Genomic DNA, 26,434 nt, shown 5'->3' on the forward strand with positions numbered 1-26,434 from the left:
AGAACAAGAAAGATACCGAATGGGATTTTTGCTAATGTTGCAGTGAGGGTGTTTTTGTGGTTTTTTTTTCATGCAAAGGAGCCTCCTCTCTCACCCTCCCCCCGCCCCCCTCCACTTCCCCCATCCCACCCCCGAGTGTACACCTGTAGGAAATAAACTCAACCTTGATGCCGATACAAGAAGATGCGCTCGTGATGCAAACAATCTAAACTGTTGCAGTTTTAGGCAAATGACAAGCACCACAAATAACTTGTTTCTCGATTTTTGTTGTGCAGACCTTTCATAGTGGTCATACCTGTGCAGCCCTGCGGACGGCGAGCTTACGCAAAGAAATGGGAACCCTGTCCACAAACGACTGCGGGATGAACTTACGGACATTTCCAAAAGTGATCGCGCCGTACCTAGAGCAGACAATCACAACCGACACGACCATAAGACCTTTTTATTAAACCCCAAACTTTCACCCGTCGTCCCTTAGCTACTGTACTACAGCTTCAAAAACATAAATATTAATTCCCATGCCTGTGAAGGCGATATTGGTCCGTGGTGAACAGCAGGTACTCCGACACGTTGTGACCAGTCACATCCACCAGAATATCTCCCGTAACCACCCGCCGTTCAGGTGATGGGGGACCAGCTCGTCCAGAGCACAGAAATCCCATTCCATGGGCTGAGCAGACGCAGCGTCTCGTTTCATGTACAGTCGGGGGCAAACCTTCATTGGGAGATGCTGCGAGGACATACAAAGAGCGTCACTATTCCTGTTGAAAATTCATTTCACAAACAGTAATCTGAAAAAGTCAGAACAATATCGAGGGTATAAATAAAAACAAAATTAATTGACAGTGAAGCAAATTAATTTAAAAAAAAAAGAAAAAACGACGTCATGAGAACGATGACAACAAAGACAAACTCGATGATCATAACCTCAGACCTGTATCGTTTGGCACGGACATTTCCCAATGGACTTCATCCGTCAAGCCTTGCGTCGGGGATTCCGGCACGAAGTTTGAAAGCGGGATGCCCTTGGCAACTGAATCACGACAGCTTGGTCCGAAGTACTCGGCCACGATCTCTGCTGAAGTAAGAGCTTCACTGCGATGAGCGTAATTGGCCGGCGAAGCGCTGGGACTGCGGAGTACGCATGATGCACCGAGTCCCGATGAGAGCCAGAACGTGTCCAAGAGCTGCTGCGGTGAAGCATCTGGTGACAAGCCGAGTCTGTAGGATTTTGGAAAACAAAGGTTTAGGACGTTTTATTCATCGAGTTTAAAAGCAAAGAAGTTCAATGGGTAATTTTTTTTTAAATATGGAAAAAAAAGGAAGGTCACGTGACCAGCTTCACCTGTAACTTTTCCTTTCCTCATTGGCAAAAGGTACAAAGTTCCCACGAGGCTGTGTGTAGTTGTAATATTGAGATGGGGAGAGTGTGATGGGTGGAAGCTCTCCTGAAAACAAGTAAAAAAGGTAAACCAAGGAAATAAAAATTTACTCATTGGAAAACATCATCAAAACGATAATGATCAATTTGCAGCACAGCAAAGCGAACCAGAATCGTCATCCAAAGGCAAAATGAATGGACCATTAATATCTACACCCCAACAACAAATATTGGTTGTAGCCGAGTAGTGAGCATATCACTACTGGCTTCTCAGAGGTTGTGTGCTCAGAAAATAACTGAAGGTAAAGGATTTTGACTGTAAGCTTTGGACAACAGAGCCCTTTAATGGAATAAAGCAAGGCTCACTTGGCTGCTCCTGGATGGGGTTTGCCGGTCGAGGAGCAGCAGCTGAAATCCGAATCCTATCCAGGTTCCTCCTGATGACTCCATCTTTGCATATTCTGGTTCCTCCCGTTGGCTACAAGGCTGTATTTTGGTCATTTATTTGATTACAAAAAGAAATCCAATCCGGCTCATGAAGGCCCCTGAAAAATTTGCCCGTCCCAGATGGCATGTCAAACAGGTGGTAACTGGTCGACACTTTGAGGTTCAGATTCAAACGTCCTCATGAGAGATCTTGATGGGCACCAGAATGCTTCATCGAAAAGGGAAACGTGACCCCCATTCCCCCCGACCAAACCGAGAATTTATAAAAAATAATAGTAAAATAAAACAATGGCACAAGATCCGCGACATCCTCGAATTGCCGTCATTTCAAAGGAAAGCCCATCAATCAGGTCTTACCTGCTTTACTTGACTTATAAACATTACAAACCATGGAGTAAATTTATCACAATTGATAGCATGATGTCTGTGGTTCCACCCCGTCCACCCCCCCCCCCCCTCCGAGTCCATCTATATATTCTCAACAATCAATTTATTCAACACAAAACGCTTTAGATCATCTGGATACACATTACGAAGGTTATTTGTGGATAAAGCTAACCTTATGGAGTTTACCGCTTCCTTATCAAGTCACTTCAACCTTTAATTCGAAGAAAATTTGAATGAAATAGCAATACAAACGTACCTATTTCTGGAACAGAGAGAGCGACTGTCATGGCAATGCAGACAAAGAGGACAGGTAACAGGATCTGTGAGAAGAGACCCTTGGTATTCCTCTTGGCATAATGGAAGCGCTTGACGAGCAGGCCCTGAAATTGCCTCAGGTGAAGCAAGCCGCCTTTCAACAGCCGTTCACAGTCACCGGCACAGGAAGCACTTTCCATGGGGAAAGAGTCGCCTGAAGCTTCTTGTCCCACCGCTGCTAAATGAGAGAGTAAACCGCAGTAACAACCTCACTGCCGCATTTTCCCTCCAATGCAAGAAATGTCATCGGAGTATTGAAGTTATTTCTACCAAGTCATACTGATGTCAAGTACTTATTGCCATCCAGTGGTGATGGACACGACAAAATGCAATGTCCCAAAATCGATGTCTCAAAGAGTGACGTCATCAGGGCCTCAATTTTATGACGATTTGAGGCTCGGGGTGGAGATGGTATACCGAGAGGCGCTGTGGCCCTGTTGGGAGAGAACAGGTTGCACCATTTGCTCTTGCTTACCACTGATGGATGAATGTTCATCTCCATCTGCAGGCACCAGGGGGCTGTACATTGCATTGAAGTCGACGTACCATGGGCTGTCATTGCCCCTCACAGAGCCCACCGATGACGAGGGTGAAGATCTTTCAGAGCAGCCACTCCCGTCACGTCTTCCCGAATCTTTGGCCGACTTTCCCTCCGGTGAAATTTGGGAAACTGCAACGATGGCTTCGTATTACCGACCGTCAGGCCGACTTGTCCTACTTCAACAACAATTTATACATTCACATGATGGAGACAAATTATTGCGATAAAACACATTTGTAAAGGAATTCACCTGTGGCTAAAGCTCCCACGTTCTCCGCAGATGTGTCCATCTCAGATACCTTGAGAAAAACCTCCTCCAATGTGCTGTCTGTGAGACCAAAGCTGCTGAGGCCTAGTTTGGAAAGGCCATTCTCCAAAGCCTAGAGACATTTGGCTTCAATAAATCACCTCAACCAATTCAAATCACACACTGCACAATCAAAATGACGACTAAAAGCACAGAGGAAACAAAGTGAACGACTCGAGAAACAAGAAGGTGATATGGACAAGACAAAACAGGGCAGTCATGAGTACAAGTGAACAACAACCTGGAAGAGGTCGCAGAAGGAGTTTCGCTGAGCTGGCTCAGCTGGCAAACTATAGCAGAGTTCAGTGGGCGAGTGCACGATGAGCGTCGCGAGTGGAACGAATTGGCAAAGGAACTGAGAGACTCGTTCTTCTTCGTGGCCTCCAGTTATCCATTGTTCTCCTGCACACACTTAGACCATTACCAAACTCAACTGCCAAAGCAAAAGGTAAAAAAAATTAAAACTGTCGACGTTGGTCAGCACTGTACTATGTCTGAAATCCGATCATCGAAGGTACAATATCAAAGATGTGACATGGCCAAAGTGTACACCTGAAGGGGTATTGTTAGAGCAAATAAGGATTTGATGGTGTGATCAATGGGGACAGGAAGACAACACCACACAGAAAGAAGCATGACAGTATATGAAGGGGAGTGACAGGAAAGGAAAGGATTAGAAAGTCTGAGTATAGGAGAGGTCAGTGGTATATAGGCAGCAGTCTTTTCTTTTTTAAGCTACAAAATCAAGATTCAGAGAAGAATGAAGTTATAGTGCATTGTTTTTACCCTCTGTCAATATGGCGGCAGGTCCACAGTTGGACAATGAGAAAAGAAATGATTGGGCAGGAAAAGAGGAGGAGGGGGGAGGGGAGGAAATACAATAACCTGTAAGAAAGAGGATCGGGTTTGGTTATGGGTGATGGCTGAAGAGAAGATTGAGGGCATTAGGGGAGGTGTGTGGGAAGACATGAAATTGTGGTCCTGGAGGAACTGTGGCTAAAAGAGCAAAGGGAGCGAGACTGGAGGCGAGGCGGTACAAAAAAAAAGCAGAGGCCAAAGACCTGTCTGCGATGTGACAGCAACAGACCTGGTGCTTTGGTATCATTATTGGAGATTCCAATAATGTCAACAATTTTAGATAAAACAGAGTCCAGGAAGGATGAATGTGATACTGGGACACACCAGCCCACCACAGCAGACAGCAGTCCTACCTACATCAAGCTATGGACGAAGGCCTTGCAGACTGTGAGTAGCTCAAAATTTACATGGAAAGACTGATCGATGAACGATGTCCAGTCTTTGGCTGGCTGGCTTTATAGGTTAGCTTTGCTATGTGGTCGGCTTGAGAGAGGTCATGGCTGATGAGGCCGAGACATTCAAGAGACTGAACCACTTCCAGTGGCTGAGCAACAAGGGCATACAAGGTGGGGGGGATCAAGGGGTGGGGAAATGCCACCCCCCAAAGCCAGCTTAGATTTCATAATTTGGGCATAAAAATATTAGGATGGAAAAAATATTGTGAGATGATAAAACATCATGAGATGACAGAATGACGACAACCTGGAATGTAAAAACTCAAGTGAATTGTTGTACGTTTAACTTTTTGTAATTATTAATCCAATTATTTTGGGATAAATAGTAAATATACGATTAATATCAAATTTATTATACATCTAGCAAGTGGCAGTTCTCCCCAACTGCCGAGGCTTCGCCCACCCTCAAGCACTTTTGAAATGACGCATTTCCGTCCTTGAATGCGTGGTATGCAGAAACACAAATGGCTGATGGTCAGGCAATCGCCAGCACGTAATGGTAAGGCAAAGACGATGTACTGGGCCCTGGGATCTCTGAAGATCTGATTAGGATTCTCAACGACTTGCTGATTGGCTGTTCGTATTGCAGGATTATGTCTACGGAAGGTCGTATTACTTCTATGGAAACCATCGGTGGTTGCAACTGATTTTTCTGAAGCTTTTGATTTGATAAATCACAATGTCACTGTCACAAAGTTGATACGAATGGGTGTCAGACCTGCCTTAATTCCTTGGATATGTAGTTTTAGATAAAAGAGCTCAATGTGATACAGACAAGGGTACCTTGGCTGTAAATCGAATCCTCAATGGAGGGGCTACCACAGGGTACCAAATTAAGCCCTCTCTGTTTTTTTGGCTCAAATTGATGATGCAATGACTCAGCTCGAGGACTATGCTCATATCCTCGCACTTAAGTATGTTGATGACGACATGACACTTGTTGAGAAATTCAAGGGGCAGGCAACCTCATATGACACCACTATCTGCTTTGAATGATTTTACTCGATGGGCAAATAAAAAGAACATGATGTTGAATACTGATAAATTTGCCCTTATGGAAGTGCGTTTCATGAAAGAACCTCCGCCGAGGCCTCTATTTACGATCCAAACTACTGTACCGCAGAAGGTTGATCATCTGATTTGAAGTGGAACCTTCAAATTCACAATATTGTCACCAGGTCAAATGGAAAGTTGTTTATGTTGAAGATGTTCAAAAAGTTTAACTTAGCCATGGAAGATTTGCTTACCATTTATAAAGGATATCTAAGATCACGTTCAGAGTATGCTGTTCCAGTTTGGAATGCTGGCCTCACAATTCGCCAAAGTAACGAATTGGAACAGGTTCAGAAAAGGGCTCTCCGAATCATTCTTGAACAATTACAGTGATTATGACCAGGCCCTTCAGTCTTGTGATATTCCAACCTTGAAACAACGCAGGTTTGAAATTTGTCTGAGATTCACACACCATTTGCGAACATCTAATGAGTTTAGACATTGGCTTCCAGACCTCAGGCACGATAGGACACATCACTCTCAGAAATTCATCTCAACGTTCACTGCTTATGTGTAAAACCCAAAGGTACAAAAACAGTGCCATACCATACTTTGTTTAAATTATATTATTAATGAATAATGTACATTGCATTCCCAATTTTTTTTTTTAATGGCATCCTCTTCTAAGATTTTTAAAGTAGAAAGTAATTGCAGTCCTTTACATGTCTATCTTTTTCCTTATACACTGCTGATTTTGATGATGATTTTAATTGATATTTGATATGCAATGTAGCCGCTGTCCTCTATTAATGTTTTACATAAATTTTGTATCAGAACACCTGTCCCTGCCTTTTGGTCAAAGGTAGCTCAGACATTTTATTTTTTTTATTTTGTTTGAACATTATATAGCCTCGCTTCCATGCTGAGTTTCCCTTTTCCCTTCTTTAATCCCATTTACCCTGGTTTCCCCCCCTTCTCATGTTTACCTTATCTCCGTTTCCACCTCGTGATGTGCTATTGCACCTATTCTCTAATTCTCCTTTTGCTGTTTGCTGTATCCACCCTCTTACGGTGTCTTTCCTGCATTATGGTCATGAATTATTGTTAGGAATTTGGAAGCCTTGTGCACACAGACAGACAGACGTCCCCGTAGCTTAGTTATTTCGATAAGTATGTGTTTCTAGTTAGAATCCATCCCCTATGTCGAATGAGAATTAAGTGTACGTGCGCTGCGCAGTTATTTGATAGATAGGATTTTTACAGCACCTTCACTGACAACAGCACCTTCGCTCCATCCTGACACCATAACGCTCGCGGTGGGCGGAGATCAAAAGGGCCTGGCCTCTCTATCGCCCAATCAGGGAGATGCGAGCGAGTTCCCCGGCGGGAACTGTGAATACGAGTTGATGGTTGACAAGTTCTCCAGATACTGCTCTGTCACAGAATCAATTGTTGAGTTTAAGTGAGAAAAACCTTGAAATGTATTCTTAAAGAGTACATGGAAAAACACATAAATAAACTTTCTGAAAAACACAAGCATGAAAAAATTTCTCAACAAATCAACTTATTGTTGATTAAATTACTTTTTTAACAGCATCAGCAAATTGGGATATTTCATTTCAATTGTAAAAAATTGATCAATTTTCCACTTTTTTTTTCTAAATTTGGTAGAATATTTCCCAATGAGGCTAAACATGTTTTGGTATTTATATGCCACAACAGTCTCTTGAAAGTTGGGGTTTGTTCTAACTGTTCACTTTCGCTGGGGTCAAGTTCAGCTGTCAGAAAGACTTCGATGCCAAGGCTACGGTGTATAATATATTTGGGTCCATTATTGATTCATTCCATTTCTGACTCTTGAGTGACTAGAGCAGTGTTTCTCAACCGGGGTTCCCCGGAACCCTAGGGTTCCGCGAGAAACAGTAATAAATAGGCTAATGTATTTTTGAGTCGTTTTTGTTTGATTTAATATTCGTAATTTTATTATACATGTACGGCATATTGTTGGAAACTCCTTGGTTATTATAATAGAGGCTTCAACCTCATATTATTTACAATTATAACAACTATAGGGAATGTATTTAACGATGTCTATATGGCGCCAGTGTGAAACCGCCCTCACTGGTTAGTGGACGTCCTGTACGCGGCGGATTCGTGTATCATTGAGTGACTGACTCAAGTACGGGACGTGTGCATGGTGTCCATCTATCTTCTCTGTGCTTCCTAGCGCGAAGTCTCTCTCTCAAGGTTAGTTCCTGTTTACCTTTATTGCTTCAGCTTTATTTGTTTAAGTTTTGTTGATCAAGTTACATGAGGTGTGTTTTTTAATTGTCAAACAGACTCGGGGTTGACAAACACTTTAAAAAATGACGTTTTCAAACAAACAAAAAATAATAATTTTTTTTGTGAATTAAAACCTCGGTGTGAGGTCTCATAAACGAGCAGTACGTTTCTTTTTTTCATTGCCAATAAATTTGACAAAAAGGGGGTCATTTTTTCTTTAAACCAGGTATCCGAACAAAATATATTATATTTACCACGTGAACTACGATAAAATTATAAAAGAGCTAGATATTAATAAAGGTATATAATAATTTTTTATGCAGGGATTCCCTGAGACATGAAAACTATTTCAAGGGTTCCACAAGGGTAAAAAGGTTGAGAAACGTTGGACTAGAGGATTAAAAATTATTATATCGTCACAGACGAATCAAACTTTACATTATTTTATGCATCGAAAAAGAAAATGAAAATCTACAAACCAATCTGTCGGTGTGAAGTGCCGGACAGTCAGTCCTGCCACTTGTACACGAAATAGGCCGTTTTCTGGCACTTGCAAGTGGCTCAAATTGATATGGCTCAGGGCCAGAAACTCCATAGTATAAATTCCCATCATCCTCCGACTCGTCCTCTGCAATATCGGAATGAAAACACTCAATTTCATCGCCGCTGAAATCACTCTCCGATTCGCATCTCACCATTGTTCACACGCTGTTTCCGAATGTTCACGAAGTTTTCGGAGAACGTGACGTCATAGCATCTTCGGTAAATTCCGGTCTGTTTTCAATCACTGACAAAAGTTTTGACTAAAAAGTTAATTTTAGCATATTTTGAGTTTCAAATGTAAGAAAATAATTGCCCAACCATTATTAATGTGATTACAACCTTCAAATCACACGAAGTCATCAGCGACCCAAAACCTGCTCTTTAAGAATAAAAACCTTTATACCAATTTAGACACACAACAGTATGTAGGAAGACGATAAACAAGAGCATGAAAGGCAATGGAGGCCATCGAGGGGGGAAGTGATCCATCCATCCATCCATTGGGACCATACTCTGTGGAGAGCATTGGTGCTGCCTAAGCAGTCTCCTTGGCTATTGTGCACAATCCTAGACAGGTCGCCACTCCGACACAGGATACCAGCAAGTTGGCACTCATTTTGCCAACCTCGGAAGGATGACAGGCAGAGTCATCCTCCAACCCCACCTGGGGAAGTGATGCTAGCAAGTTAAGGCTAGAGTGACTAAAGGTGAAGGTAAACAGGTAGGTCGATAACAAACACCACAAGCCGATAAACTGAGGTAGAATGTTGAGACTGCATATGGCCTATTATGGTGCCGCACCAGAAGGAGTCTTGACCACAACGAGGCGGTATCCATCTCCAAATGTGGCTTTGAGGAACGGGGGAGTTCCACAGCAACGTAAACGGCCATGTGACAGTATGGCAATTCTGTCTCCCAGCAACTCCGCTTCGTCCATGTGGTGGGTAGACAGCAAGATCGTCCGACCTGGAATGTCAAATCGTTTACAAGCTTACCATCAAATTTCACAATACAATGATAAGGATAATCATTTCCACTGCAGAAAATGTTCACAATCTGGCCCTGAGTACTCCAATGCCACCCAAAGTGGTATGGCAGCAATTATTTATATCTGTATCACATTTCCTGAGATTCCCACCAAGGAACCTCACCACGCGTGTTGTCCTTAAATACATTGTGAAAGAATTTGGTGATTAAAGCTGAGCTCATTCAAGATTTTGATGATTTGTTTTTTATCAGTGGCTCTTGTTGTGGAACGTGCGGGCACACAAAGGAAGACATCAGGCTTTGTTTGACGTGCAGGTACTCATCCGATTTTGAGTAGCCATGCGTCACTCTAAAATGCTATATGACATTTTCTATATATGAAATGCTATATATGCTATATGAAATGCGATATGACTATTTGACATTTTCAACACCGGTATGGATTTCAGTTTTGATAATCAATGGACCCTTCAACTGCAATTTACTCACTGAGCAAAACGATACCCGTAAGATGTTTGATTTTACGTCACAAAACGAGAATCTGAGCCTCGACGTCATGAACGATGCAAGACCTCGGTGATAACAAAAACAGAATGTGCAAATACAGTGTTCATGCTTCACTGCTAATTAAATCGAGTCTGTTACATCATCGTTTGGCCATTCTCTGCGAAACCAGATTAAAAATTCTGTTCATTTACACCAATGGTAATGCAATCTATTGGGACAAAGTGGTGAGAAAGGGAAGGCAAGGACAGAAAACAATTAGTATTTATTATTATTATTATTATCCATTGAAATTCCTCACTCAAATGGTCGGTGAAATCACAACAGCCAATAAGAGGCTGATACACACGCAAGGAAATTTGGCACAGGAGGAGGCCGTCCAGCCCATCATGTCTGATGATGAGTCCAGCCCATCATGCCTGATGATGATGATGACGCGACACCAACCCCGGTATTGTCACCCATTCACACACAAGCTACCTACTATCCACACAAGCCAATAGCCCCATAGCCCTCTATCTCCAATGCATCGACACAGAGTGAGAGTTCAAAAAGTGTGTCATAATCAACCAATGATAAAATAACATTTTGACTTAACCTCATCAGCAAATACAAGTCAGCTTGATTTTAGTTTATTAACCGTCGATTTAAGATTCATGGAGGAGTGTCTACATATGTCACATGCAGGACAAGGACATGAGGAGACTAATGATTTTTTTTACACGTTGAAGAAGTACAGGGACATCAGCGGACAATGGACAAATGAGTACGGGATTTGAGCCTGGGATCCCCAGCTTTATGAGCTAAGTGCTCAGATGGGGACATGAAAACAGGCCAACACATTAGGATAGGAAATGTGAGGTTGCTTTAAAATAGACTTCATTTATGGTTTCCAATAATAATGATTAAAAGTTATTTGTCTGCTCCAAGAGTTTGGTTAATAAAAAATGATGAATTACGAGGGATTGAAAAGTCAAAGAAGACCGTTAAAAAACAAGAAGCGAAATGCACACCTTTTTTGTACTTGATGATGAGGTCCCAAATAGCACGGCGCGCGTAAGGGTCCACCCCGGCCGTCGGCTCATCCAGGATCACAGCGCGGGATCCACCCGAAAATGCAATGGCGACAGACAGCTTCCTCTTCACCCCTCCAGAGAGAGTGGCCACAAGGCTGCTCCTCCGAGTGTCCAGAGTTAGATCTCCAATCATCCTGGTTACCAGGGAAGACTTGGTCAAATGGTTTAAGCACTCCGCACATTTAAAATCTCCTCGGTGCAAACATTCCCACAAGTTTGTTTTAGCTGAGAGGTTATCAATCATCATTGTCATCATTCACACAAAGGGCTCTCGGTGTAGTTAAACCTGAAGAGACTTCACGGTAAATCTTTAGCTCAACTGTGTTTTAAGAGCAAATTGCGTCGATTTTGTGAGGAGCAATCAGAATAAAACAATCCTTAAAGACCACCATAAGAACCACCACCACCCATAATGCCCTTCAGCAACACAAAATTAAATGGTTGGTCAAATATTTACAGCAAAATGACAAAATTATTATTGTGGAGTGATACAAAAGGAAATGCCATGCAAAAGGTCTCCACTCTTTTCTCCTGTTTTTGAACCACTTTCCTGACGTCGTCCAATCCCACTCGTCCCTTCAAGGTTTCAGGTCAGGTCAGGCCAGATTAGATCTGTGACTTCCTACAGGTATCATGTAAACCTGTACTAACCTGTTCCATGTTTGGGTTGTGGGCGACTAAACCGTCTCCCCATCAGGTTTTTTGGTGAGGAGGGTGTTTGGATATGGACACCCAGCAGGATTAAAAACAAAACCTGTCAAAGGGCGGAGGAGCTCCTTGTGAGCCAACGGCCATCCATATCTAGTGCCCAACTGTGTCTGCAGACGTCCTCCTGCAGTTGGGTTACTTCTTATTAGGAGGTTGGTGGCAGGATTTGCACTCCGTCCACCGTAAAACCCCTCATTACAAAAAACACAAAAACGCAAAGAAATCTGAAAACCCACTCCGTGGGAGTACCTCCTGTGCAGCTTCCCTTCGCAGGGCAGCTCACCGGATAACGGGATTGGGACAAAGCCTTCAGGACCCCCAATCTTTGATGATAGGAGGAAAACCACTAGGTAACATTCCCGGGTCAAATTGCAGGAGAGTGTGTGGGAGTGGTGCTGAGGTGTCGTCCACCAGACGGCGGTCTCCTTGGGTTAACCTGAAGTAGTCCCTTCAGGTGGGTGCCTTACCTGGAATGTCCTATCCCTAAGAGAGGATGATCACCTATCTGTTATCATGCTGAACTCAAGCGTTTGGACATCGGTATTGCAGCACTCTCTGAGGTTCGGAGACCGGATTGCGGCGAGATCATGGTGGGTGGTTACACCTACTATTGGTCTGGTCGCTCTGATGGTTACCATTCCCAAGGAGTTGCTGTAGCTGTGTCCAATAAGCTAACTCCAATGATAATTGAGGTAACACCGGTCAACGAGCGTATTATGAGAATAAGGATTCATCACTCCCTGGGTGTCATTTCCCTGGTCTCTGAATATGCTCTAACTGAGGCGAGTGATCTCACCGTGAAGGACGCATTCTATGCCACACTTGAGTCTGCAGTTGATCAGTGCCCCAGGCGAGATACTCTTCTATTCTTGGGGGATTTCAATGCATCGACTGGAACTGATAGGAATGGTTATGAAGCGTGTGTTGGTCACCATGGGTCTGGAACTGTGAACCAGAAGAGCAACAAGTTCCTTGACTTTGCAAGAAGTCATGGACTTAGGGTGTCCGGTTCATGGTTTCAGAGCCCACAAGCTCATCGCTGGACTTGGTATTCCAACGCTGGCAGTGTGGCAAAGGAGATTGACCATGTCCGCGTTGATGGTCGCTGGAGGATGATTCAGAACTGCAGGGTCTACCGGAGTGCTCAGTTCCTCAATACTGACCACAGGCTTGTTGTAGCAACTCAGAAGTTGCACCTTAAATCCAAGAGAATGGTAAATCCTTAAATCTTACCTTAAATCCAAGACGAGGCTGGATGCTGGCAAGCTCAAGGATGAGAGGGTAGCTGAAGAGTTTGCAAACAAGCTGAGTGGAGATTTGAGGAGTCTGGGTGCTTTGGGAGGTCCTGAAGAATGTGGAGTGCCTTCAAGACCACTGTCCTTGATGTTGCCGGTGAATGTCTTGTAACTCACCGAAGGGCAAAGAACAATTTTGTCTCTCAAGGGACACTGGATACCATTGACCAGAGTCGCAGGGCCAGGCTGAATGACTTAGCTGTTCAGGGAGCTGAGGCGTAAAACTGTATGTGCACTCAGGGTGGACAAGGAGGCCGATGTACAAGGAATCTGTGAGGGGGTCGAGCATCACCTGTGGTCAAGGGATTCTCGTCCTGCTTACAGGGGAATTCGCGCATTGGGTTCATCCAAGCCCATCCATCGATGTACTGCAGTTAGAGCAGAGGGTGGTAGACTATTGACAGAGGATTCCGAAGTGAAGGCCCACTGGGCCGGTTACTTTGAGCGGTTGTACCAGGCTGATCCACCAGCTGTCGAGTTGGACATCAGGGGTGTTGCAATCCCTGTTGCTGACCCTCGAATCAACTGTGGTTCGCCTTCGCTTGTGGAAACACAGGCTGCGGTGAACCGTTTGAAATGGGGTAAAGCTCCAGGGATCTGTGGCATCCATGTTGAACTTCTCAATGGCTGGTGGAAATGCTGCACTCGTGTCGTTGTATGCAGTTCTGTGCTCTGCCTGGAACACAGGCATCATCCCAACGGACTGGAAGAGGGGCCTTGTTGTCCCTCTCTGGAAAGGGAAGGGTGATCGCCAAGACTGCAACAACTACCGAGGGGTGACGCTGCTCTCAGTGCCGGGCAAGGTCTTTGCTCGGATAATTCTTGATAGAGTTCGCCACCATCTGCTTGAGCACCAGCGTCCAGAGCAGTCAGGATTTACCCCAGAGGTCAACGATTGACCGTATCCTTGCTCTTCGGGTCCTCACCGAACGCAGGGACTGCTTGCAGCCTATGTTGATCTCTGTAAAGCGTTTGATTCAGAGAATCTGGATGCCCTCTGGAGGATTCTTGGTCTTCGTGGGGTGCCACCAAAACTGATCGATCTGATGTCTGAACTCTACTCTGGCACTGAGAGTGCTGTGAAGTGTGGTGGTACCATCTCTGACTTATTTCCAGTTGTTACTGGAGTTTGTCAGGGGTGTGTGCTGGCCCCACACTTTTCAGCACTTGTATGGACTGGATTCTAGGGAGGATGTCGGAGAGATCAAGCTGTGGTGCATCGTTTGGGAATGTCAAGATCTCTGACCTTGATTTCGCAGATGATGCAGTCATCTTTGCGGAGACTGTAGATATCCTTTTGGGGGCCCTCGAGATGCTGAATGAGGAGTCGGAGCCGCTGGTATTACGTGTTTCCTGGGTCAAAACTAATATCCAGGCTTTCAATGACATCTTGGATGCCGCTGTCCTGTCTATGCCTGTTTGTGGTGAGGATGTTGAGGTCGTGGAGATATTGACTTACCTTGGCAGTGATATTCATGTCTCTGCCAGCTGTGAGTCAGAGGTCAATAGATGTCTGGGTCGGACCTGGGGAGTCATGGATTCACTGGATCATGGGATGTGGAGCTGCCGGTACCTGTGATGGAGGACGAAAGTCCGAGTCTTCAGGTCCTTGGTGCTTCCAGTCTTGCTCTATGGATGCGAGACTTGGACTCTGACCAAGGATCTGAGACAGAGACTTAATTCCTTTGGTACCAGGTCTCTTCGGAGAATCCTTGGCTATCGCTGGTCGGACTTTGTGTCCAACGAGCGGTTGCTGAGAGAGACTCCAATGAGGTTTGTTACCTGCATAGTCCGTGAGCATCAGCTGCGGCTGTACGGACATGTGGCTCGTTTTCCTAACGCTGATCCTGCGAACCAGATTCTCTCAGCGAGGGATTCTCGTGAGTGGAGGTGGCCAATGGGCCAACCACGTGCCTCGTGGTTGCAGCAGGTTGATCGGTATCTCAAGGAGATGGGGATGGGCCAGGAATCTGCCTGGGATTTTTTCATTCCCTTGCTTGATGAGTGCAAATGTGGCCAAAATGACCCTCTGTCAGTTGCCTTTTTACCCTGAGTCACCTCAGACTTCCATTTTGTACACAAATGACAATAATATTAATAATAACTATCATAATAATAACAAGTAGAGGTACATTCAAAGTACACCGCCCCCATGCCAAATAAATAAAATAACAAATAATAACTGTAAAACAATTAATTTCTTAAGTAATTGGCTAAAACATACCAAAACCACCACCATTTCATCCGAATCTGTAAACGTTTGAAAATTAAAGCAATTAATTGAAAAATGAATAATCAATAAATCAAAAAAAATACTCTTTATTGCCAAATCTCTTGTTCACCGTCATGTCCAAATATCAGCTTCCGAACTCAAAAAGTGTCTGAGATATTGCCCCGATGAGAAAGAAAATAAAGCAATTCATAAATCGATTATAATTAAGTAATCAATTAATTGATTAATCAAAAAATAAAAAAACATATCGTTCTTGCCAAAGCACATCTTCACTTTTGTCCCTAAATTTCAGCTTCCCAACTCAAAGGATGGCTGAGATATCACCCAGACAAACAAACAAGAAAGAAAGAAACAAAACAAAAAAAAACAGACAGGGTGAAAACTGGGTACTACTCCCTTTGGCGCCTGGCGATGATGTCATGCATTGCCTGGATATGGAATTGGGAAGGAGTGGTGTGCAATAATTCTGAAATAATGCTGCTCAGATTGAACCTGTCTGCCCCAAGCCTTACTTGTCTGTTTCGGAACAAACACGATCAGCTGGGAGTCCCTTAAGTCGTGCATAGAACCACAAGTGTTCCTCAACCGTCAGCTGGTCAAACAGCACATTGTGCTGTGGACACATCCCCAGGCCCCGGCGTATGGATTCCATGTCCCAGCGTATATCATGTCCGTAGACACTCGCCGCACCAGACGTTGGAGGAAAGAGACCCGTCAGTATGGACCTGGGGAAGAATTAGGAGTTTTACATTTTGATCATTGAAAATGTTAAAATATATATTATATTTCACTTTAAACCCCACTATCCATGTGGTAACTATTAAAAACTCAAATAAGCAGAGATTAGTGATGTGGAAAATGTTTTGGATATGATAAGATAGTTCATATCTAAAGGAGTGGTGAGCAATACATCAAGAAACTGTTATTTCAGGACAATTGCATGCAACACATGCACACACATTATTGTTACGAATCTGGAACCCATTGCACACAACAGCCAGGGTCCCTATAGAATAGTTATATCGATAAGTCTGTGTTTAGAGTTAGGGCCCCCTACCTGTGTCTAACGGGAATTACGTGTGTGCGCTGCGGATATTCGTTTACAACAACACGGCTTCACCTCGCTTCCTCACACCGACGCTATTGTCTACGTGCTTTCGACCACGTACGTGGGCAGAGTTTCCTCGGCCACCAGAGCTCCGACTCCACCCCAGAGAGATGGAATGTTCCCCGCGACCAATGAGAGGGGAGACGTCTCAGACATCGACTTTCTCACAAACCCCGGGCCAATGGGAGGCGTGAGACGTCTCAGACATCGACTTTCTCACGAACCCCGGACCAATGGGAGGCGTGAGACATCTCAGACACCGACTTTCTCATGAACCCCGGACCAATGGGAGGCGAGACGTCTCAGATGGCGATCCTTCCCACGACACTCCCTCCTGCAGGAGAAATACAATATAAGGAATGGCAGGGCCTTGGAAACAGCGTCAGGGTTGGGCGATCGGGTTCGAGGTGCCGGAGATAGACTCTTCTGGTCTGGTCAGCTTGGCAGTGCTCGGGTCGTCTATCGTCTCGTCCACCTGGCGTCCGACGCTTTTCCTCCGTCCCTGGTGCTTGGAGTGGCATCGTGTTGCGGGTTTGAGTCCTGTCGAGCCGGATCGTCGAAGACCACACTAGGTGGACAGGTCCAAGCGCAGGCTCTGGTCCCCAGCTCCCTTTCCTCGAGCTGGAAGACTTCAATAAAGTCCATTGGGGTCCGTGTGTGTGTGTGTGTGTGTGTGTGTGTGTGTGTGTGTGTGTGTGTGTGTGTGTGTGTGTGTGTGTGTGTGTGTGTGTGTGTGTGTGTGTGTGCCCGTCTATAAGTAGCAACTGTTAAGTGCTTTTTGCTTGTACATTGACTGCATTTCTTATTTTCGGATAACTCTGCCCTTACGTGCTCTCCTCATTTCCCTGTTGTTTCATAAATATCCCCATTTGTGAAATGTATCAGCTCGTTTGTGTCCTTTCCTCCATTGGCTTAGCGTGCTGCGTGTTGGAAAATTAGCAAAGCCGTTGTGCCGCCGTAAGGGGACCTTTAGACCGACAGATCTCAGTGACCATCCGCTCGGGTCACACACGGTTCGAGTACACTCGCAGCTCGTTCCGTACGGGTGCCGTCGAGGATGTGGAGCCTCGGTAAATTGCCACGTGGATATGTAGGTATTTTGAAAATTGGCAAATAACCCTGTACCACGTGGTAGAGATATTGACACTTCACGGCCCGATAAGGGACCCGTATTCTTCGGAGTTTTCCAAAGAAGTATGATCTAAATTCCGGGTGATCGGCGGAGTCGACTCTTCGGCTCCATCTTGCGGTCTTGCTTGCAGCCGATACCCGGCCCCGTAACATTATATCACCACATATGAGGGGGAGTCAAAAGATTTTCCCCTTTTCAAGAAGGTTTGGGGCGGAGGGGGTCAACAACATGACTTCCTTTCCAGTACCATCAGGAAGCTCGTCCATTGAAGGAAAAATGTGAGACACTGGCCGAAGACCACAGTGAAAAGGACCAAGGTCTGAGCCAAGTTTCACTCATGCATGACCCTTTCTTCATGGTTGGAGGGGGAAACATTCTGTCTCCCCAAAGTATATAAACTATAATGTTGGCGGGTGCTATTAAGCTATTTTATGGTGTTTTGTAAAAATAATTTTTTTTTAGCAAAAGACTTAGAGAGTTCGGTTTAATTGAGCAGAACACAATATGAACATATATTCGATATGCAATTGCCTCTGGACAAGACAATCAGTCTCAGAGAGAAATATTAGTTGAGTATCAACAAAATGTAAAAATAAATGAATTGGAAGAAATTTTTCTTGTCATAATATCAAAATTATCCCAAAGACCATTTGTTTTAATGTGTCTGCAGTCTTGAATGAAGGACAAGGATACTAAGAAACAATAGACAAGTTAACACTGTACAGTGGACCTCAATTCGATAGCATGTTACAACGCAATTACTTGCATCACAATACATGTCACTGATGTCAGACAACCCAAGGGGAAACATGCCATGATGGCCAACTGCGTTGTAGTCCTGGAGGTCATCCCCCTATACTACAAGAGGTGTACAAAATGTTTCAGAAACAAAGTGCTCACAATCGCCGAAGATAAGCTAACAAATTATATTATCATCCTTGCAAGGGAAATTGGAACTTTCGGCTTGAGGTGTAGTCTGCGTGAAACACAAAGACCTGCCCGCTGACAAAAAGCAGTGTCAGCTGCTACACTACGACCTGCACTATCAGTCACCCTAAATAGGCTTTAAAAGGAATTCATTTTGATGATGCCAGGCCACCCCTTAGGAAGAAAATCCACCCACGAAGGCATTTCTTGCTCACTGCCCTTCATCAATGTGGAGTGGATTCCCCTGAAGAGTTGAACTGACAAGCCATCGCATAGGGTATTTTACATATAATATCATTTTTTATTTATATATTTATCTCCTTGGACCTTCTTGACATATTTTGGACTAATGCAAGTATCTCATTTGTATCGTTTGTGACACCCCTTGAAACATATATAAAAATATATTAAAAAGCCAAAAATAATTTATCGTGAGACTGGATAGAAATCTGATGAAGTTTTCAACAGATATCATTAGGAAATTTAATAAGGAAGTCCAACACATTCTTACATAAAACAAATAAAATACAAAACTGGATTGCGGTTTCATACATGGTCGTGGTTTTTCCAGCACCGTTGTGTCCAAGGAATGAGGTTATTTGACCCTCGTAGAGGTTCAGAGAGAGCCGGTCTAGCGCGGGACGTTGACCACTTCCGTACACCTTGCTCAGCTTGTTGATGCAAACACCCAGCATCATGTGGCTTGGTTCTTCCTCAAAGTCTGGATTCTCTTCTTTTGGTATAAAATGGGCATGTGACAAGGTGGTCAAAAAAAGGTCAAGTTGATAAAACATCAAAAATTGTACAAGACACTGGAACTCAAAACAAAGCACAATGGCAGACTTACCCTGATGTCTAGTCTCCATTGCACAGGCCTGGTCCTCCTGTCGAATACTAAGCCCAACTCTTTGCCTCCTCCAAGGCAAGAACGATGTACCAGGCAAAGAGCACCATGGGGAGGCAAAGTGCTGGAATGGGAAGTACCATGGTCGCGGAAGTCCATATGTACCTGGAACACAAGTACCACAGTCATGCATGCATTTCCAGCCTCACCAAAGCCAATCCGTAAGTTCCCTTACAATCTCCAAAATATACCCTTTCTCTCACCTCTTCTTGCAGAAAAACACTGCCTACAGTCCTGGGGTGCTAAGCCTCACTTTTGAGAGTCCAATCCTATGACAAACATCACACTCAATTTTGTGAAGCCCCAAAGCCTTGGACATCATTGGTGGTGGACTGACTGGAATGTTGAAGTACAAGATGTTTGGAGGATCTCTCCTTCCAGGGTCTTCAGTCTAAGATATATACTCTTGCCATTACCCATACACTTTAGCTCCACAAAGTACATGGTGATCCATGGAATTTAAATGTCAAATTTTTGATAATCCGAGGTGGAAGGGTTAATCTAGTGTTGAGGCTGGTGGAGGAACTACAACACAGATCATATCAGGATGTAACAGAACAAAAAGAAACAGTAAAAAGAAAGAGGGGGGACACAAAAAAGCAGAGTTGAAGGACAAAATAGAGGGAGACTTGGAAAAATAAGGGATGTGGGGAATAATGAGAGCAAGGGGTACACAGGGGGTGGGGTAACAAGATGGAGACAACCGCAAAAACTCAATACCAGAAGTGGAAAGAAAAACTGGAAATCTGGAAAGAGTTGGGCTTGGTGAGGGTCAATGGGAGTATAACAGATAAAAAGATCATGGTTGTGGATGGGGGATGACCTGGGATGATGGTTAACAGCTGTCTTGAAGCTTTGGAGGGAATAAGGGAGAGAATGGTGAGAAAAGAAAGAGGATTGACCAAGTGGAGGTAAGCAGTGAGTCTGGATTTTTGGAGTTTCACCAGAAGGGTGCGCCCTGCAGACCACATGCACCATGCAGAAATCCTGGAGGGGACAGAGCAGAGGAATAGCATAGTGTGCAAGACCAGAAAGTCAGTGTTGGGGGGGAGAGAGAGAGAGCACCAACCTGTCTGTGATATGAAAGAATAACCTCGAGACATAGCTTTGTTGTGGGTGATAATGATTTTGAAGGCATTGGTTCCCATGGCATCAAGGGGAGAGCAGTATTCCGTCTAGCTGCAGATGAAGGCCTTGTAAGCAGATAAAAGTTCAGTTGTGCAAAGGAAAGACTGCATGATGGAGGATCTCCAGGAAAGACTGCATGGCAGAGGACTGCCTTTGGAAGCTAACTTTGATACTGTATGTGGTTAGCCCAAGAAAGACCATGGTTGAAAGTGAGGCCTAATGGTTTGAGTGACTGAACTCAAAGAGAATTGTGAAGGAAGTAGATGAGAGGGTTTGCCAGATTGTCTTTCCAGATAGAGATAGCGAGAGGGTGAGACTTATCAGAATTGAATGCCATATCCCAAGTGTTGGACCAGTTCCTGATTCTATCAAGGTCTGTCGAGAAGGAAAAGGCTGCTGCCTGCCTATCTGAAGGATTGCGGATGTTATGACAGAGATGTCATCAGGAAATTGATAAAGATAATTTTCCAGAGATTAAGAAAGATCGTTGAGAAAGATTAGGAATAGGACTGGGCCCAGAACACTGCCTTGGGGCACTCCAGCCCTGGCAGGGAGGAGGAGATGAAAGGATTCCGTTGAGTGTCAAACATTGGCTACAAGAGTAGAGGAAGTCAGTCAGCCATGTGTGGAGTTGGCCTTGGATACCAAGGACAGTGTGTTTAGAGAACAAGGATGGTGCCAAACTGCATCGAATTCTCGACATACGTCGAGAGAGATGGCTATGATCTCATGTCAGAGATTGAAGGCCTCCAACCATTGCTGGGAGAGCAGGAGAATCATGTCCAAAGCAAAGTGACCAGGTCTCAATCCAAACTGATGGTTTGAGAGGCCGTGGAGAAAAGGAAGGTAATGATGTCAACTGTGATGATCGATTCCATGACGTAGCTGATGATTGGAAGGCAGGTAATAGTTCTGTACTCGAGGATTTGTTTTGCACCTTGTTTATGTTATGCAGTGATGGCTGATTTCCAAGCAGAATGAAGAGGATCACGGGCAAATGATTGGATGATTCGGACAGAGAGGATATCCAATTGCAGCAGAGCAGGTTTTGAAGACATGTGCGCCAATGTCGTCCGTACCAGTTGCAGAATCAGTTGAGGGTTGCCAGAAACAGTTAGGTGAAATTGGGTAGAGTAGGAACAGAGAACAAGGGGTTGGGTATGCAAAAATTTTGAAGCATACACAAAAATGAAGCATTTTTTTTGTATACCTTGTCGAGGCTCGTATGAGAGCGAACACACAACGCACAGCAAGGGGGCATGAGACAAGAGGGGCGGGAATGGGAAGGACAAAACAGTGGGGAACAGACATATTAGGAGATCTGTGGAAGGGAGAGGGATGGGATGGCAAACATGGGGAAGAGAGGATGGACATTACAGGGACTTTCAGGAAGGAAAGCAAGGGAATTGAAGGAAGTGGGCTTGGGTGGATTATCGGGGGTAGAAAAGATCGAGGATTTGGATGGGGGATGATAAGAGGTGGTGGTGAACAGCTGTTTTGAAGGCCTGGAGGGAAGAATGGGAAAGAATAGAGTGAGGGAGTTTATTCCAAAGGTGGGAAAAAAGAGGAATGAAAGAGTGAAAATGGGCAGTGATTCATGATTTTGGTAGTTTTACCAGAAGGGGGTTGTTGGCGGACCTTGAGCGCCCTGTGGAAATGTGGTGGGGACAAATTGCAGAGAGAGCAGGGGGGCAAGGCTGGAGAGGAGACGGTAGAAGACAGAAAGACCACCGACCAACCTGCGGTGATTGAGTGAGAGGCCCAAAGACTCAGCTTCATTGCGGGAGATGCCGATGATCTTAAATGCCCTGGTTTCGACAGCGTGAAGCCGAGAAAGGTGGGAGGCAGGAGCACCAGCCCAGAGGGGAGAGCAGTACTCCATCAGGCTACAGACAAAAGCTTTGTAAGTGGTCAGGAGCTCAAGAGGGCCGAGGAAGGACTTTGCACGACGGAGGATTCCCAGTCGACGACTGGCTTTGGAGGCGAGGTTGGAGATGTGACTTTCCCAGGAAAGGTCATGGCAGATAGTGAGACCCAGAAGCTTGAAAGAAAAGACTTCTTCCAGAGGATTGTTGAGAAAGTGGATGGGGGGGGGGTTCTAAACGGTCCTTTCGAAGAGACATCGTGAGAGTGTGAGATTTGTCTGGATTGAAAGACATGTTCTACATGTTGGACCAGTTTGTGATTATATCCAGACCTGCAGTGAGCGAAGAAGCTGCTGCTTGCCGGTCTGAGGGATGACAGCTGGTACGGCAGAGGGTGGAGTCTTTTTCTCAAGAGCCTTCTCAAGCATTCAGCCTTCTCAAGAGCAGAGTCGGCTGTGGTGCCATTTGAAGAGAGGGAAGGGATGGAAGGGGAGCAGCGTGGACTTCTCGGATTCCAGAGACGGACTGAACCAAAGCACCAGGTTTTGTAGGGGGGAGACAAAAGGAGGGGACGTTGCAACCAGAGGTACTCCTCTGTGTTTGGAGGTGTCGGAGCAGTACAATGACAGTGAGAAAGGGGGTTTTGATGTATAGTGCAACTCTACCGCTGGCACAGGGTTCAAGCCTATAAAACCAGAGGAGACAATAGCCAATGAGAGACAATAAGGAGTCAGGCACGACTTGTGGGAGGAAGGATTCTGCAAAGCAGATAATGTCCGGTTTATCAGGAGTGGGTTAAGATATCTGTCAGGTTGGACCAGAAGCCTTGGATGTTGGCGGTCTACACAGTTCAGAACAGGGAAAGAGGCCATGTTGTCAGGGTGCAGTAAGTTGGCGAAGGGATGGGGGAACTTGGAGAAGGGGTGTGGTGGAGGGAAGCGAGGAGGAGGCAGAGGAAAGAGGAAGCTGTGTGAGGGGGTAAGCTGGGAATCATCAGTGGGGTGAGGAGGAAAGCTGGGAGGGGCAGGGAGAGGGCGGGGAGATGGGGAAGCTGATGTGGAGTTTGACATGATTAATAAATGTTTTGGGAAGTCTATTGTCACGAGAAGGCAACCATTGCAGACTGGACTTCTCATGATCTTCATCAAAGGCCTCTCTCTGCTCCATGTCTGCTTTTGCAATTCATCATCCAATTTTTCGAACATTTAGTCACCTGGTTGTCTCCATCCATTGAAACATTTCCAACTCGAGGTGGAGCACTCGGTAGAGTGCAAAACCTCCACCGCCAATACTGCTGGGTCACTTAATTGAACCTGATATCCTATTCATTGTAGGTCAAAACGGATCAGACTCCACTGAACCACGATTGAATGAACTAAACTAGATCGACACGCATGTAGAAATGCTCAAAAAATAAAATCGAAATTTTTTTGGAAAAGAAGTTGCAAAATTTCTTTTTTTTTTCTCTAACAATTTTTTTTTGGGTTGGAAATCACTTAAAACATGTAGAAATGCAAAAAAAAAAAAAATTCAAATATTTTTTCAAAATGGCCGCCATAGCGGCCATATTGGACTTTGGACCAAGTCCAAAATTTAATGGCATGATCCTTGGACCATACCTAATCCCCCCACCAAGTTTCGTCAAAATCCATCCAGGAGTTTTTCCGCAATACTGTTCACAAACAAAGAAAACAAACAAACAGACAGGGGTGAAAACAGTAACCTCCGTCCATCTTCGATGGCGGAGGTTAATAAAATAATAAAGCGATGTCATGACAAGCATGCAAAACCTTATGTCCATGACATAACCATAATAAAGCGAAAGCTGTCTTGACATAAGTATGCACACCAAGAACACGTTCCTTCACATACCCCAAAATGTCCCTCATAACGATATGCCAATAATTAAAAATTTATACAAGTGCATGTTCCATGTCAAGTAAATATTTTGCACTCCATATCTCACCGAGACTATTCCTCGAAACAGCCGTTTTTACAGCCATTTTTCCCTGCTGAGTAGGGGTTAGCTTTTCTTGAGGCAATGTTTTATGGCCGGATGCCCTCCCTGACGCCAACCCTGGTCGCTTCTTATGACACACAGGGATTTGGTACACCTATTCCAACCGGGGCATACATCGGTACTCATTTCGCTAACCTCGGAAGGATGACAGGCTGTCAACCCCCTGGTGTTAATTCAGCAGCCAACGGGGCTCAAACTCAGGACCTTAGGATCCCAAGCCAGCCACCCTAACCACTAAGCCAACACCAGGCTTGTCGAGATCATTCCTCTATCTGAGAATATTGCAGAACTCTAAAGCCATCATGTGTAACAAAATACCAACAGGACATACCAGGGTGCACAGCCTCGATGTACCAAGTGAGTAACCAGTAAAGGATGCTGTCAACGGCAAGCATCAGCATAGATAAGGCCAGGCTGAATGCGTCACCCTCCACTGGTGAACGCCTCAACGTGCTCCACTGGATCCCCACCCCAGCCATCTCGTACAGGGCGAAGTACTTGGCACCCAGACCAAACGCCGTTGTGGACATCAGAGACTGAGTCGGTGGAAATGCAAGACATGGTATAAGGCATATGAGAATTATGATGCAAGTTCAGTTCCAAGTTATTTTGTTTATTTCCACCATCGTTTCAAAATATTGAGTCCACTGTACTCACAGCAATGCACTTCTGCGTGGCAGTGATGTGGTCATGGGCAACCTCCTCACGAATGGCCACATACATGTATGGAACATAGCTCAGGAAGTAGGCGATACCGGCGCAGGCAGCTGCCAGCTTCGCCTTTGAGTAGAGCACACTCACCAGGAAGCTTAAAAAAAAAAATTGTCATGAAAACAAATAAAATAAAATAAAAACTCTACATTTCATCAGGGATGTTTGATTGGAGGATCAATCATTCAGCAAAAATTATGACCCTCTCCCCTGCTGCGCTCTGCTCCACCACTAATAGGTTGCTGCTCACCAAAATGTGACTGTCGCAACGGCGTAGATAGTGAGGAAGAGCCAGATGATAAAGGCATCGCTGTGTGCGAGAACATGGCCGTACTTGAGGATGAGGGTGAGGCCTGCAACACTAAGGGATAGCTGGGAGAATCCTGTGATGAACCAGGCAAGCCAGTGTACGGCATTGCTCAAGCCCATCATTTTCATCACCTGTACAGGCAGCAGGTGGCAGGTGACAGGAGAGATGCAGTGTGGATTGTTTATAAAAAAGCATCAAAATGACTTCCATACTATACAGTATATAAATCAAATGAAATTGCAAGAAAGACGGATTTGAGGAAGTGCCGCAAAGTGTTTGGCAGAACATCGTCCGTTAGTGACGACAGAGATGTTCTGGTGAGATCTCAAACAGAGATATTTGTGTGGGTAACCTGGCTAAGCCTTAAATTCCCAGAAATAGTCACACGTCTTTTTTTTCTTTGTCCAGATTACTCGGGTCTCTAACCGTCATAATAGCCCCGTGAAGGTTTCATGAGTATGCAGCCAAGCTGAATAATTAACATGTTGTGGGAAAGTTGATCTAATCTGATTTCTCTTTAACTTGTATGTTTCACCATAAAGAGACAACCAAGTGGAGCATCTTTTCCATCATAGTCTTACCTCCTTAAGCCGCTGTTCCTTCTCTGTGACGATGTGTTGCACCATCATGGAGACCGAGTACACCCAGGAGATGACCAGACAAAGTGGCATCATGTGCTCAATCACAAACAGGAAGCTGGCACACCCAAACATGCACATACGAATGAATGATACAGCATCAAACTCAGAAGACAGAAATCGTTTTGTTTTCGTGTCCAAGGCTCAATTACCTAAAATACAAAAGCATAGCACAACTAGACATAACTTGACATCATGACATCGACCAATATGCCTCTGCCCACATTGTCATTGCTTACTCTAACTTTGATCTAAAACCTCAAGACCATTCGACCTCAATATTATATTTGTACATACTGTATGCATCATGGTACATGTACTTAGTTTCGTTCAAATCCCATTGGAAATTGTATCACATGAACAGGAGTTTTAATGTGA

At 44.7% G+C, this 26,434-nt stretch overlaps 1 protein-coding gene and 1 long non-coding RNA gene across 8 annotated transcripts in view; one reads left to right on the top strand and one right to left on the bottom strand.

The window, feature by feature from the left end:
- Positions 1 to 26,434, bottom strand: part of ABCA2 (ATP binding cassette subfamily A member 2) — an 80,685-nt gene that overhangs the window by 24,962 nt on the left and 29,289 nt on the right. For 3 of the 4 annotated variants that reach the window (XM_085855060.1, XM_085855058.1, XM_085855061.1), the window contains 17 exons: positions 26,000 to 26,114; positions 25,359 to 25,549; positions 25,055 to 25,205; positions 24,729 to 24,933; positions 19,328 to 19,489; positions 19,033 to 19,213; positions 15,826 to 16,038; positions 11,015 to 11,211; positions 9,312 to 9,476; positions 3,620 to 3,780; positions 3,322 to 3,451; positions 3,006 to 3,200; positions 2,472 to 2,708; positions 1,346 to 1,448; positions 935 to 1,221; positions 523 to 730; positions 296 to 401 (listed from right to left, as the gene is read on the bottom strand). In XM_085855060.1, coding sequence (XP_085711186.1) covers positions 296 to 401; positions 523 to 730; positions 935 to 1,221; positions 1,346 to 1,448; positions 2,472 to 2,708; positions 3,006 to 3,200; positions 3,322 to 3,451; positions 3,620 to 3,780; positions 9,312 to 9,476; positions 11,015 to 11,211; positions 15,826 to 16,038; positions 19,033 to 19,213; positions 19,328 to 19,489; positions 24,729 to 24,933; positions 25,055 to 25,205; positions 25,359 to 25,549; positions 26,000 to 26,114 — 3,007 coding nt within the window. The remainder of the gene's footprint in view (positions 1 to 295; positions 402 to 522; positions 731 to 934; positions 1,222 to 1,345; positions 1,449 to 2,471; positions 2,709 to 3,005; positions 3,201 to 3,321; positions 3,452 to 3,619; positions 3,781 to 9,311; positions 9,477 to 11,014; positions 11,212 to 15,825; positions 16,039 to 19,032; positions 19,214 to 19,327; positions 19,490 to 24,728; positions 24,934 to 25,054; positions 25,206 to 25,358; positions 25,550 to 25,999; positions 26,115 to 26,434) is intronic. The other variant, XM_085855059.1, reaches the window with a different exon arrangement.
- Positions 1 to 26,434, top strand: part of LOC147013332 (uncharacterized) — a 60,317-nt gene that overhangs the window by 7,844 nt on the left and 26,039 nt on the right. The gene's annotated exons all lie outside the window — the stretch shown is intronic.

The sequence above is a fragment of the Eptatretus burgeri genome, chromosome 14, assembly GCF_056783735.1.
Source record: "Eptatretus burgeri isolate ZD-2024b chromosome 14, Ebu_testis_v1, whole genome shotgun sequence".
Taxonomy (NCBI): Eukaryota; Metazoa; Chordata; class Myxini; order Myxiniformes; family Myxinidae; genus Eptatretus; species Eptatretus burgeri.